This window comes from Prionailurus bengalensis, chromosome F2, assembly GCF_016509475.1.
Source record: "Prionailurus bengalensis isolate Pbe53 chromosome F2, Fcat_Pben_1.1_paternal_pri, whole genome shotgun sequence".
Taxonomy (NCBI): Eukaryota; Metazoa; Chordata; class Mammalia; order Carnivora; family Felidae; genus Prionailurus; species Prionailurus bengalensis.
The window spans coordinates 33,498,894-33,513,400 of NC_057353.1; the positions used below are offsets into that span (position 1 = coordinate 33,498,894).

The following is a 14,507-nucleotide window of genomic DNA, read 5'->3' on the forward strand; positions in this document are numbered from 1 at the left end:
CTATCTTTACCATGATGAGAGATTTCCTTTTCAAGGTTAGTAATCCCCAAATACAAAATGCTAGCATCAATAAAAGTCAAAGCAATTAAGGAAATGTATATTGCAACCTTGTTTGAGATAGCACTGAAATTAGTCTTACGTCTCTTTGCTGTCTTTTTTGTAAGTAGTATTATTACTGACCTAGAACAAAGAAGAAATTTGACCATATACTCTCAGACTTACAAATATGTAGTACATTGACTTCTTCAATGTAAACCATAACCAGACATTTAAAAATATATCTCTGTGCACATTGGACCTACCAGTTCCATCCTCCTTTCGCCTGGGTCATCATATTCTAAAACAACTTGGGAGGGACAGAGAAAAACACAAAGCAATTCTGGAAGCCTCTCCTCTTCCTTTTCTTCTAATCTTTCATTCTTTCTTGGAGAAGGAGGCTCTACATTTTAAACAATATGACTCACTTTATGTTTGTGGCCTTCCAACACTCCAGAATATTCTCGACTTTTCGTGAGCAGAGGTACGGCTCACGGAGTAGGGGTAAATCAGTCCCAGGCTCCTGCTCTGCGTGAACCTAGGATGCAGACCTCTCCCGGATTCCCGGAGCTCTCCGAGATCCAGCCCTCACCGTCCTGCAGACCAAAGGGACTCGCTAGGTTGGGAAATGCTGCCTGGGGCGGTTCCAAAGACAGGGCATTGTAAATATCTTTAAGGATAGCGGAGTTATAGAACCTTCCCTCCGGCCTCTTTCTTCCCATCCTCTGCTCCTAACATTTTACAAGTTGTCTGCAAGGGAGTCAAACACGGGTCAGGCAAACAAACGTGTTCTTTCCAGCCACCGTAACCGGATCGCTGGAACGAAACAAACTCCCAGAAGCGTCCACAGACCGCAGCCAGACAACCAGCCTGGGCTAAAAGCAACTTCGAAGTGAGGCTGCAAGCGCTGCTGGGGTGCACATTTTATTGGGTGGCTAAGCACAGTTAGGATACCCCACCTCCCGAAACAACAACAACAAAAAGCCTGCAGGAGGGAGGCAGGGAGGAGGAAACAAAAGTTGCCCGCATTTTTGCACCGCGGCAACACTAGTTAGAAAGCCCTGCAGCTTTGGGAGACGGAGGGAGAGTTAGCAGAGCCAGGAGCCGCGGTTTCAGGGAGAGGGTAGGGAGGGGGAGGGGGTGGGGGCCTTCGCCCATCTCCCCTCGGAGCCCAACAGCTGTCTAGCTCTTGGAATTCATTGGCTTCCCCCCACCGCGCCTCCCAAATACCACCCCAATCCAGTTTAGCCCCCCGCCCCACCCTCCCTGACCTAATAAGGCCATGCAGTGTGTGGGGGACCTATATAAAAGGCGCGCGCTCGCGGGGACTCTGCACGACGCCGGGGAGAGAAGTCAGCTGCGGTCCAGTGCCCACAAAGACGACCATGGCGAAGGAGTGGGGCTACGCCAGCCACAACGGTGAGTCCGAGCAGCCACCCACCCCCTCCCCCCTGTCCCGGGATAGTGCCAAAAGAGCCCCTGGCATTGCATAGAAAGTGGGCAAATCTAGGGAGTGCGTGGGAAACTATGGGAGGGGGGGTTGATGGAAACTAACATTTACTGAGCACTTACCAAGTGCCAAAAGCTGCTGACCCTTTTACCTTTATCTCATTTAGTTCTCCCTGGTATGGAGCCGTTATTACTTCCGTTGGAGGAAACTGAAGTGCAGAGAGAGGCTCCGTAACTTGCTCAAGATCACACTGCCTCTGACTGAGAAGTCAGCCCACGAGAGGTCCAGTTCTGATTGTCCCTTACTCCATGATACTGGGCAAGCACTTTAACCTCTCTTAGCCTGGTGTTGGTTTAAGATCCTTGCTCTGCCTGCTGGCTTCTGCCTAACCCATGGTAAAAGAAATATGGGTGTGCTTTGAAAACCACATGTGGTCAGTGTTATTTTATTCCAGCTACATGATAGAAGATGGCATTGGTAAGACGTGATGAAGTGCATCTCAAAAATAAGCCTTTGAGGCTGTATTCTTGAGCAAGCAGAGGGACTCCTCTGAGTTAAATAGTTTCTAGGTTCACTATTAACAAAACTATGAAAAGGTCTTAAATGCTAAGCCTTGTCTTGCCCAAACTGAAATCCAAGGCCTTTTCATAATCATTGACTAGTGTCCGTGTATTTTGCTGGTTTAGTCTATTAGAAAGGGCTCAGAATGTGCCACCAAATAAATCCGTGCCCTCAACTTGACTTCCTAGGTCCTGACCACTGGCATGAACTTTATCCAATTGCCAAGGGAGACAACCAGTCGCCCATCGAACTGCATACTAAAGACATCAGGCATGACCCTTCTCTGCTGCCATGGTCAGCATCTTATGATCCTGGCTCTTGCAAGACCATCTTGAACAACGGCAAGACCTGCAGGGTTGTGTTTGATGATACTTACGATAGGTCAAGTAAGTATGGCACTTAGGTAGAGGCACATGGGCATTTTCAATGTCCATATTGGCACAATGAGATTTATGACACAGTAACAGAGTTAGTGGGAAAAGGAATCACTTCATCTCTGAAAATGGAGATGATACTCTGTTTTTCTCTAGTCATGAAGAATTATATTTATGCATTGACTAGGAATGTCACACTCTCTAACCTTGGTCAACTTTGCTGCTGCAAAATGGCCCTTTGCCCAAGCTAAAAGTTGGCAATGCATTCTTGAAATGCAGCTTGATAGGGAGGTGATGGCAATGAGTCCAAATGAGTGTCCTTCAGGCTCTGATGGCCTACACCTAAGGGTTCTTGTGGTTTTTGACCACAGTCTAGAGAGCAAGGCACTCCTCCCCAAGTGTTGCCGAGATACCATCCTACAAAGCAAGGAACATAGCATTTTCTGCCTCTGGGGTGTGTGTGGGGTGGGGGGGGGCAATCCAGGGGAGAGAATAAGGTCATTAGATGAGTCTGGAACATTGCCTTCAATGCTTCAGTGGGGTTCATATAATTAATCCTTTTGGTGAGTGTCGGAGAAATAAGTCGGAGAAATAAAAGAAGGCTAATTAGAAATGCTTTATTTCACTGTAAATAAGGTAAGAAAGAATCTAATATTTTGATGATTGATGCACATAATACATTTTCCTACAACCACATTTGTAAAAAAAGTTAAAATTATCCTCACTGATTTACATAAATGAGTATTCTCAAAGATGTTATAAAAAGAGCATAGTGTCATAATTCCTACCTACCAGAAGGCTCCAAATAAGAAATATCATGGAAATTTGTATTTTCTTAAACAATAATTTCATGTTGCTGTTATTTCTTTCTCCCTTCTCCATTTAAATCAAGTTCCATTCTGAAGGAGAAACGACAAAACTAAACAGTATCTATTATGTTGAACCACATGAAAATACCAGTTTTGTAAGCAAAAATGGTGAAATACAGTTCCATATGAGTTATCCTAATAATTGGATTCATGTGCCCAAAAAATAACTGTTGTAGTGCTTGGGCAGGAAAAATGCTATGAATCAAACCACTTATTTCTACATGACCAAGCTCACACAAGTCTAGCTCTATTGTTTCAGATTTATATTATGTGGCTTTCAGTGTGCCATTTCATCACCAATAGTTGGTCAATCCTTTCTAGAATAGCTACTCTCTGAATTCTATTTTGATGTAGCTTATGTTGCTAAATCTTGATTTTAGGATTTTTGCATAGTTTCCAATGACCTGCAGAAAATATTTGAACCTGTAAATCACTCCCCAGGTGAATGAAGTGAGATCAAAGTTAAGAGAAGGGTTGAGGTATTTGGACAACAAACTCAAAAACTAATGTTACCCAGAACTGTCTAGTTTAGCCATCCACCATTGACTAATTCCCGAGAAATTTCTGAATTTTCCATTTTACCTCATTTGAGTAGACACAGTGTGAGTATGGATGAAAGCTCTTGCTTGTAGTCTTAAAGAAGAGTGGAGTTGGAGGCAAGACATGGAGAAGGAATTCACATTTGCTCAGTTATTGGTATACTTATGGGCACTGTGATGAGCACTTTAAAGTCCTTAATCTCATTTAATCCTCACGGCAGCTCTGAAAGGTTGATATTATTATCACCTTCATAGAGATGCGAAAACAGGTTCAGAGAAGTTTAGCCACTTGCCTGACATCACACAATTAGCTAGGATTTGAACCTACATCTGCCTGCCTCTCAACTGTCATGTTCTTCCCACTGCAATGCAGGACCAACTCATTTGTCTATAGTCTGCATCCTTATCTCCCATTGTTTGTTTTAATTTTACTGTCATAAATGTTAAATTGATGTTTTAAACATAATAAAACAAGCAAAAAAAATAAGACAGAAAAGAGAAATCATTTATTTTGATATATCCCAAGACTTTATTTTGCAAGAACAGACCAGGGTGCTTGAGAACAGTAGCAGACTGACTTTTGCCCAGTAAACTTTGTCTATAAGAACACTTGTTTAAAGTAAAACTCTGTAGGGGCGCCTGGGTGGCTCAGTCGTTTGGGCGTCCGACTTCGGCTCACTCAGGTCATGATCTCACGGTTTGTGAGTTCCAGCCCTGCGTCGGGCTCTGTGCTGACAGCTCAGAGCCTGGAGCCTGTTTCGGGTTCTGTCTCCCCCTCTCTGTGCCCCTCCCCTGCTCCTGCTCTGTCTCCGTCTCTCTCAAAAAATAAATAAACATTAAAAAAAATTTAAAGTAAAACTCTGTAAAAGAAGCATGAGTTCGCTGTTGACATAGCTTCTCTGAATCACAGTGCTGAGGGGTGGTCCTCTCACTGGACCCTACCGGCTTCGTCAATTTCATCTTCACTGGGGCACCTCGGATGACCATGGCTCCGAGCACTCTGTGGATGGAGTCAAGTATGCTGCGGAGGTAGGAGGAACTGCTATGGTCCACTCTGGTCACAAAGTGAAACCTGCTAAGTGAAAATTAACAACAAAATAGTATCCGCTACTCTTCCTTCAAGCCCGTAGTTGTGAAAAAGAGCTGTAGTAGTTTTAGCATAAGCTGAAGTCGCTACATATTCTAGGCTAGATGGTTAAGAGAAGATGGGTTATGTCATGCATGAAAATTTTCAAGGTTATATTAAGAAATTGGATAGCAGTTTAAAAAAAAAGCCAAGGTACTGAATGGAACAGAAAAGATAAGGATAGCTAGCATTTATTAAGTGCTTACAAGTATTTACTTATGTGATCCCCTCAGCAACTCTATGGGATAGGTTACAGATGAGGAAACTGAGGCACAGAAAAGCTACATAACAAAGTTACATGGCTGGTGAGTGTTAAACCTGGCACTCTACCTTATGTAGATTGGCAACAGAGTTTATCATCTTGTCCAGAGCCCTAAGCTGCCTCTTCTGTAAGAATGTAGTGCTCTAAAAATAGCATTTAGTAATTCTGGCTAATGTTAATGTTCTAGTCTCTTAATGAAGGGTGTGCATATATGTGTGTGTATATATATATACATATATATGTATATATATGTATATATATATGTATATATATGTATGTATATATATGTATATATGTATATATATGTATATATGTATATGTATATATGTATATATATGTATATATGTATATATATGTATATATATGTATATACACATATAGATAGATGAATAGATAGAAACACATACACATACAATTTAATATGAGCAAATACTACTTCTTGGTTAATCCATTAAGGAAAAGCCTGATTTGTAGTTCAGATCAAGGCATCAAATTACAAAGAAGAAGACAAAACTCCTGCATTTTGTTTTTATAAAGCTAAGCCTGGAAGGGGTAGTGACACATGCACTGGAGGTGAGGAGCATTCGGTTTTACTGCCGCACTCTTTTTTAGTGGTAGGTTCTGGTCAACACGGGAGCTGGGGCAGCAACCTTGGAGGCGCTTGTGGACACGGTCTTAGGCAGCATCATTAGTGCTTAATTGCTGGCTAAACTAAACTCTAGGAGACCCAAAGCACACTTCACTATGATCGTTACACTGCTCTACGGTCCGTCTAGAAAGCCATGACAAGATAAATAATTAAGGCTGCCTTCTAGACACCTTCCCCCTGAAAATGGGAAAGTTTAGTAAATTTCTTACAACCTTGGGCAAGGCTTGCAGTTTGGCCTTTATACATGGGTTTATCTCAACGCTTTTGATCTTGAATATAGTATCTTTAACTGCTGTGAACTGCTGTATTCTCTTTCCATTCTGTGTAACTCAATATGGGAAATTTGACTAATTTAATTGGTACCTATGTTCTAAATTAAGATAAGGTTACCACCAGGTTGTTGAGCACTGGATGCTAAAAGGAGGTAGATATAAAAATCCCCAAGAATTTTCCTACTGTTTGTCCCCTGCTACTTCCCTATTAATTCTAACTCTAGAATGTTAGCAGCTTCTTGCTTATAGTTGTATGTTTCACTGTTTCATTTGGTTAGAAAAAGGAGCAATTAAATGTTGTACAAAACTAAAATAAATATTTTGAATTAGTTTAACAAAAGTTCAACTTTCACTGATAGCTTATTACAAAGTTCTTGATCTACTTATAATAATTTTATACAGTTCTTCTTTAAACCATTAAAAATTTCACCAAAATGTTGCATGTCAATATTTAGAATTCTATCAACTTCTATAAGAGTGTTCAACAACTTTAGACTACAATTGGGTTTATTGTGAATAATTTTATACATATTTCTTTACTCTAGAAAAGTTCCTCCTAACCTATATTGTATCATTGCAGCTTCATTTGGTTCACTGGAATCCAAAGTATAACACTTTTGGAGAAGCTCTCAAGCAGCCTGATGGGATAGCTGTGGTTGGCATTTTTCTGAAGGTAAGGTAAAAATTGGCCACCTTTTTCTTCCAAAATTTAGTTCCTTACCAGTGGTTAAGGTAGCATGAGATCCACGCCTTCCTTTTATTTAGAGAGAGAGGAATGAATGTCATTATTCATTCAACTAATCAAGATATTTCTGCTAAGATCAGCTCAAATTATTTAGCTCTCCTTTAAACATGTTTCTTTTGCCATTCTTTAGTAACCCTAACACTTCTAAATTCTTTCAAGAATGAATGTGTGTGTGTGTGTGTGTGTGTGTGTGTGTAAGGGTAATGGAGACAGAGCCTTGGAAGGAGCTTATTATGGTGGTGGGGAGAGAAAAACAGTATTGTTCATTATCCTTTCCCGTTACTCTATTTCAATCACACTGGAAACCAGAAAAGCCAATGTTGGGAACCACTGTGATGCCAAGTCCCTGGCTGGACATCCCCTCGGCCCAGGGAAGCCACCACTCACATGATCCCAGGCTAAGATAGCACACGGAATGTGTGTGTTGTTGGGCCAACTTTGGTTTAAAGTGGACTTAGTGTCATTAACACTATGAATTTAGTAGTAACATAATCTAGATTTTAAGCCAGAGGTGAAAATCTAGCTTCTTTCTTTTTGAATGACCTAATTTGTTTTATGTCCTGAACTCATTGGGTCATTTTCAGTGATTGAATGCAACACAACAGGAAGTGGAGTAAGTCTGAATCAAAAGACAGTAAGTTTAGTTTTACATAGGTCAAGTCCATCCCAGCTCTAATTCTATATATATAAAAAAGAGAAGAATGACTTCAGAGAAGGTCAAGGACATCATGTGATTTTGTGGTTTTGTACTTCAGAGGCCTGGTGTCTAAGTTTAGTTCAAAAAATATATACCCTAACATCTTGGGGGAGAAATAAACTTATGTTTTTGCTTAGTACAAGATATTCTGGCAGATCTATAAACACTAGTTGCAGATGGATGGATCACAGTCAGTGTTCAAGACAATCATAGATTATGGAGAAGGGAAAAATATAATTATTGGTTTCCTATTTTCTTACAGATAGGACGTGAGAAAGGCGAATTCCAGCTGTTCCTTGACGCACTGGACAAAGTTAAGACAAAGGTGAAAATAAATCATATTCCCTCCTAGAACATAAAGCAGGGAATGTCAATTTTTATTTTTACATTTTCTTTATTTTTAAAAAATTAAAAAAAAGTTTTTTAACGTTTATTTATTTTTGAGACAGAGAGAGACAGAGCATGAACGGGGGTGGGTCAGAGAGAGGGAGACACAGAATCTGAAACCGTCTCCAGGCTCTGAGCTGTCAGCACAGACCCGATGCGGGGCTCAAACTCACAGACCGCGAGATCATGACCTGAGCCGAAGTTGGCTGCTTAACCGACTGAGCCACCCAGGCGCCCCTTAAAAATTTTTTTAATGTTTATTTATTTTTGAGAGAGAGATACACAGAGTGTGAGCAGGGGAGGGTCAGAGAGAGAGAGACACACAAAATCTAAAGCAGGCTCCAGTGTCTGAGTTGTCAGCACAGAGCCCGACGTAGGGCTTGAACTCACAAACAGTGAGATCAGACCTGAGCTGAAGTCAGACGCTTAACTGCTTAACTGACTGAGCCACCCAGGCGCCCCTATTTTTACATTTTCAAGTGTATTTGTTTCACTTAAAATCTGTTACTAAGTTTGATGAATATGCTAAGTATATGTATACAAACAAAAGCTATTGTATTCGTATGGTTTATAATTTTTAGAGCAATTTCACATATATCAGACTATTTAATTTTCATAGTCTGTCAGATGACATTTTTTAATGAAGTAAATGTAAGAGAAGTTGAATGGTCAACCCCTGCCCTCAACACACACACACACACACACACACACACACACACATAAATGCACACACTTAGAGAAGTACTAAATATTTGGGTTTTGGTTTTGCCCTTTCTCTCTTGGGCGACACCTATACATTTTAAATCTTAACAGTGGACTCTTCTAATTAACAGATTCATTTTAATTGCCTTTGGAATTGTTCTAAAAAAATGCTTTTAAGTTTTATCACCGCAGAAAGTATTCTGAGTGTATTCAAGGGAGCCTGGTTTTTATTTAGCATTGTGAACCTAAACATTAACTTATATGAAATATTTTTACTGCGGTTACATGTGAGTTTTCTTCCTTTTCTTGAGAAATGATAGAATTATGGTTCTACTGACAGTTAATAGGGAATAAAATGTTACAATGACTATGTCAAAGTCATAACATAAACCAGCTTCCCCCTCTTACCTTTATTTCTGAAAGTCATGAACTTTGCTTAACAGTACCATTTTTTCCATTGCATTTGAAATCCATTCTCACAAAATGGTGAAACCCTTGGGGTGGGCGGTGTGGGTGCACCTGCTCACTGAGCCTTCACCCTCCTCTCTCCCAGGGCAAGGAGGCTCCCTTCACAAATTTCGACCCGTCCTGCCTGTTCCCCGCCTGCCGGGACTACTGGACCTACCATGGCTCCTTCACCACGCCGCCCTGTGAGGAGTGCATTGTGTGGCTCCTGCTGAAGGAGCCTATGACCGTGAGCTCTGACCAGGTAAGCTGCCGCCACGAGTGGAGCCTTGAGGACACACGGACTTACAGAGCCACTTACATTAGCTGTATAAGATATAGATGCTAAATGGAAAATGTACAGCTGCTAAACGGATGCTTACAAACAGCTATACGACTAGAGACTTCATAGTTTGCCCTGGTTAATTACAGTCAGCTTCTTCAGCTTTCTAAAACTTGGCTTCCAAAAGTACCAGGATAAATGCCGATGATGTAAAGGTGGCTGTGATAATGAGCAATGACTGGATTCATGCTCTAGAAACTCTTTAGGGTTTAGATTATCAATATGAGTTAGCCTTTGTTAATTTGGAGGCCCCTCAAATACTAAGCACTGGTTAGGAGATTGTAAATACAGGCTTGGGGAAAAGGATACTAATGGAAGGGATTTAACATCCTTGTGACATGTATATGGTTTTTCCAGTTCTACAGACAAGTAAGTTGTGGCTCAGAAAGGTTAAATTGTTAGCCCAGGATCACACAGCCAAGTGCAAGAGCTGAGAGTCAGCTCTGGTCTGTCTGCTTCCAATACCCCTTGACCCCTTTCCACGGCCTTTCTTCTTAGTGTCCGTCTAATCAATGTCCTTGCCACATTTATCAGAGAGACTTTCAAGGAAAGATTGTTTAGGAAGAAATATGTAACCAGGGTTATGGAGAACAGATTAAAGCAAATGGGCAACACAGAAACTCACACCCTAGATCATGAATGTCTAATAGTAAAGTATTTACCAGTATGTCTCCCTTACTTAAGACAGTTTTTATAATTCTGCCAGTTACAGACTCAAGTATATATGATAATTTTTTAATGAAAAGATTAGATTTAATGGTCAGGTTCACTCATGTACATATTTTGAAAGAGGAATGAAATTTTCTTAAGGAGAAAGCTAAAAACATTTTTGGGTAGAAATGTAGCATACAGAAGATAATTTCCTAAATTTTTCTTCCTCTTATAAGAAAAAAATTAGTTTTAATTATAGTGTGACTAATTTTTTTCTGTTTTTAAAAAATATACTCCATAAACTTCTACCATGAAGGCCCATTAACTTCTTATTTGCACTGATATTGTCGTCCCCTCCTACATAAAGCATATGCTTCATACTGACCCCTTATATTTAAATAATTGTTTCTGAATTCGAAGGAAAACACTTTGACCAGAGGGCATGGTGATCTATACAAAATGAAGAAAAGTATTATTACAAATAGAGAAAGACCTTATATTACTCAGGAACTGGTAACCAAATAACTCTGGACCAACAGGTTTCGTGGTTTCCTTGTCTTGTTTGAAAAGCCAGACTTTGCCGCCTGTCACATGTGGAATGTGTGCACCTGGCCAGAATGTCGTGCTGACAGTCTCCCCTTGCCCCTTGCAGATGGCAAAGCTGAGGAGCCTCTTCTCCAGCGCTGAGAATGAGCCCCCAGTGCCCCTGGTGGGGAATTGGCGCCCTCCACAGCCTATCAAGGGCAGGGTGGTGAGAGCCTCCTTCAAATGAGGCTGCTGGAGCTTGCCCTCTTCAGGAAAGGAAACCTGCCATTGGAGAGCTTGGTTCCTTGTCTCCTTTTGGTGCTCCTTACTCCAAGTATATTTCAGTTTTCCACACTCATAGAGCAATGAATACAAGAGTGTAATACCAAGAAACCAGCTCCTTTGACAAGATGTAACATGAACGCATTTGGCCTTTGTAATAGTCATCTTTCCTATGAAAGTAGCATTTCTAATAAGGTTTCAAAGAAGAAGAAACAGGTGGAGGAGTAAAGATCTGGAAAAATGGGTATTTGACACTATTTTTCTGTCATCTTAAATTTCACAGAACTTCAGTTTTACTATTGTCATATTGTGAGTTGTCCATCTTAAAGAAGTAAGGAGTAATTCTATATGTAGGAGTAGATGTATATGAGGATCATATAGCAACTAAGCATAAGCCAGAAATTAAACTACTATGGACGCAAACAATTGAAATGATGCCTTTTAAACCTTAAATAAAACAAACAAGAGGTCCATCATTTATTACAGTTTTAGCTGCTGTAAAGATTATCTGGTTTTGAATATCAATGAAAGGAAAACACATTCAACTGGGCGTTTTAAAAAGTTTGATCTAGTATTTGAATTTCTTCTTCACAAAGGTGGCTGACTTTATCCTAATATTTTTCTTTACCTGAAGGAGGGCCATTTATTTTTAATTTTACTACTTTCTCTTTGCATGCTTATTAAAATAAAAATTGCCTCTGGTATCTTTCTAATTTGAGGGTGGAACAAGAATTCCTAGAACACAAAGGAGTGAATGACCGCACTTGAGGTAAAAGCAGTTGTACTGATCATCAAAACTAATAAAGATGTGAATGAAAAAGAAAGTGTGCTGTGTTTTTTAATGAAGAACGGGGTCATAAATGACAGAAACGGACTAAAACTAAGAATGGCAAACTTTGTAACTCTGTTTTTTATAATGGAAGGGTGATGACAGCAGAGTTAGGTTCTGATTTGAGTCGGATGTTACATCCCTCACAGAGTGGCTAAGAATCAGTGAGGGCCTTTGGAGAAAACTGCAGACCAGAAGAGGAATGTGTGACCATATATTTGAGAATGTGGAATAGTTTCCAGAAGCCTCAAAGTTGGTTTAGGATTCTGGGGTCCAGGCCAGTACCATGGTTGCTGCTAAGAGGAATGGAATCAAATGAGACAGTAGCTTTTATGTCCCTTTTTTTTTTAAATGCTTATTTCTTTTTGAGAGTGAGATAGAGTGCAAGGAGGGGAGGGGTAGAGAGGGGGGAGACACAGAATCTGAAGCAGGCTCCAGGCTCCAAGCTGTCAGCGCAGAGCCCAACGCGGGGCTTGAACCCACGAACTGTGAGATCATGACTTGAGCCAAAGTTGGATGCTTAACCGACTGAGCCACTCAAGTGCCCCTATGTCCTTATTTTTTTTTAATGGACACTGGGATGGCACTAATCTAATGCTACAAAAGTCCATACATTGAGATCTTCAAAGCATTTAATATATTTAGGCATAAAGTCTAGTCTTGCAGTTAGTGGCTTTGATATATCTTTCATCACATCACTGGCTAATATGTTGACTTACACTAGAAAATTATAGCAATAATTTAATAACCATAAGGAATGAAAATAGTATTGGATCAGGAGAGTCCTGTGATGTTGGAAGTCAAAGTCCCAGGAGACTAAAGTTATTTAATAGATTACCACTTGGGTGAAGCAAAACCAGGTTGGTCAGTGCAAACTGGATGTGTTAATTAAATCCCTTGAAATTAGGAGGTGTGGAGTTTTTATCAATTAGTGGTAATATGCAAGCTGATTCTCTCAGGATACTTAGTAATGTTTAAAGCACTGTAAAAATGTACCCAGAATACACTCTATGTAGGGGAGGAATATATAACTTCATACCAGCTACGGGGGTCCTTATTTAAGAACACAGGCTAAATAAGGCTGGAACTGTTCTAAGGGAAAATGTCCAATCAAGAGAGGCTATCTCCCTAGATGGTGAGTTCCATGGGGGCGCAGATGTGAGTCTTACAAACTGATGTTCCCCTTATTGCCTGGCAGTGTGCCTGGCACTTCACAAGCATTCAATAAATATTTGGTGAATAAATGATGTCATGAACCTAGATGACCCCAGGACAAACACTCATCTTCTTGAACAACCCATTACTGTACATGATTAAGACTAATGCAGGCTTTTGCTCATCTTTGTTGAGAGCTCCTTGGAAAATGATCTCTTTAGCTTCAGGTGACAACTTCCCAGTTGGAACATATTCCGCTCCCCTGTCCCCAATCTGAGTCGTTGCCAATGCTCACAATTATCATCCAACTTAAACCTTCAGCTTTCTCTCTGCACTCAAAATGCTAAGTTATACATGTTCATTAGAATATTGAAACCACACTTACGTCCTTATACAGCGTATGGATCATTTTCATGGTCACGCATAGGCTTCCAAACAATTGCATTTTAGGCACACACAACCTACAGAGGGGATGTGGCAGGAGCTGTAGTGAATATATCTCAGCATCTGCCAACTTTTGTTCTTCAGTGTGTAATCATAGATATTTTTAAACTTCAACAGAAACTAATTTGAATTAAGTGTGTCATAATATTCAGATAGTTATATCCTTAGAAGTCTGTGAATGGTGCATAATCAACAAGAAGTTAGTAAGTATAGGGACTGTTGAGAGTGAAAATATATTATATAATATATAATATAACATATGTTATATAAATTATAATCCTACCCCTTTAATTGGGAGACAATATACTTATGAAGAGGTAAATAACTACTCATGACCATTGATCCAAATCTATGTGCAATCAGTGAATATTTATGTAGATGAATGGGAAGTATTCTACATAGAACATATAAAACTTCAGGTTTCAGTGTCTAACTATCCTCATTTATGCAATTAAATAAATATGAGTGAAATTGATCAACTATAAACCGACTTGGTCACATGTGAAAAATTAGTGCCATTCATAAGAATTGGCATAAATAAAATTATTCCTTTAATGTTTACTTATTTATTTTTGAGAGCGAGAAGAGAGGAGACGGTAGAAAGAGAGAGAATCCCAACGAGGCACCACACTGTCAGCGCAGAGCCCCATATGGGGCTCAAACCCAGGAACCATGAGATTGTGACCTGAGCTGAAATCAAGAGTCAGATGTTTAACCAACTGAGCTACCCAGGAAGCCCACAAATAAAATTATTCTAGAAGAATACATATAGTCCCAAATCAAATCATAGACAGCACATAAACAAAATTAGATTTTAGTTTCTCTTCTCACTTCCTCTTATTTGATATTAAAGAGGAACTCTGGACATGAGCCAAAATATTATTTCAGTAGAGGAAGAAGAAGTGAGAAGAGGTAAGGAAGAAAATGAAAACTGTAATATTTTTGCCATTTAATACATAATAATTTAATGATTTTTATTTTTTTTAAGTTTATTTATTTTTGAGAGAGAGAGAGAGAGAAGGTGCTGACAGAGAGGGGGAGAGAATCCAAAGCAGGAGGCTTGGTGATGTCAGGGCAGAGACCAACAAGGGGTTCGATTTCACAAACTGTGAGATCATGACCTGAACCAAAATCAAGAGTCGGAGGCTTAACCGACTGAGCCACC

The 14,507-nt window shown here is 40.0% G+C and overlaps 1 protein-coding gene across 1 annotated transcript; it reads left to right on the forward strand.

Moving 5' to 3' along the window:
• The first annotated feature begins 515 nt into the window (after positions 1-515).
• CA3 (carbonic anhydrase 3) lies at positions 516-11,738 on the forward strand. The gene is made up of 7 exons (XM_043601301.1): positions 516-1,455; positions 2,236-2,433; positions 4,740-4,858; positions 6,719-6,811; positions 7,843-7,905; positions 9,223-9,378; positions 10,760-11,738. Exons 1-7 carry the CDS (start codon positions 1,422-1,424, stop codon positions 10,877-10,879), a joined length of 783 nt encoding a protein of 260 aa, XP_043457236.1. The 5' UTR covers positions 516-1,421; the 3' UTR covers positions 10,880-11,738.
• Positions 11,739-14,507: the final 2,769 nt, after the last annotated feature.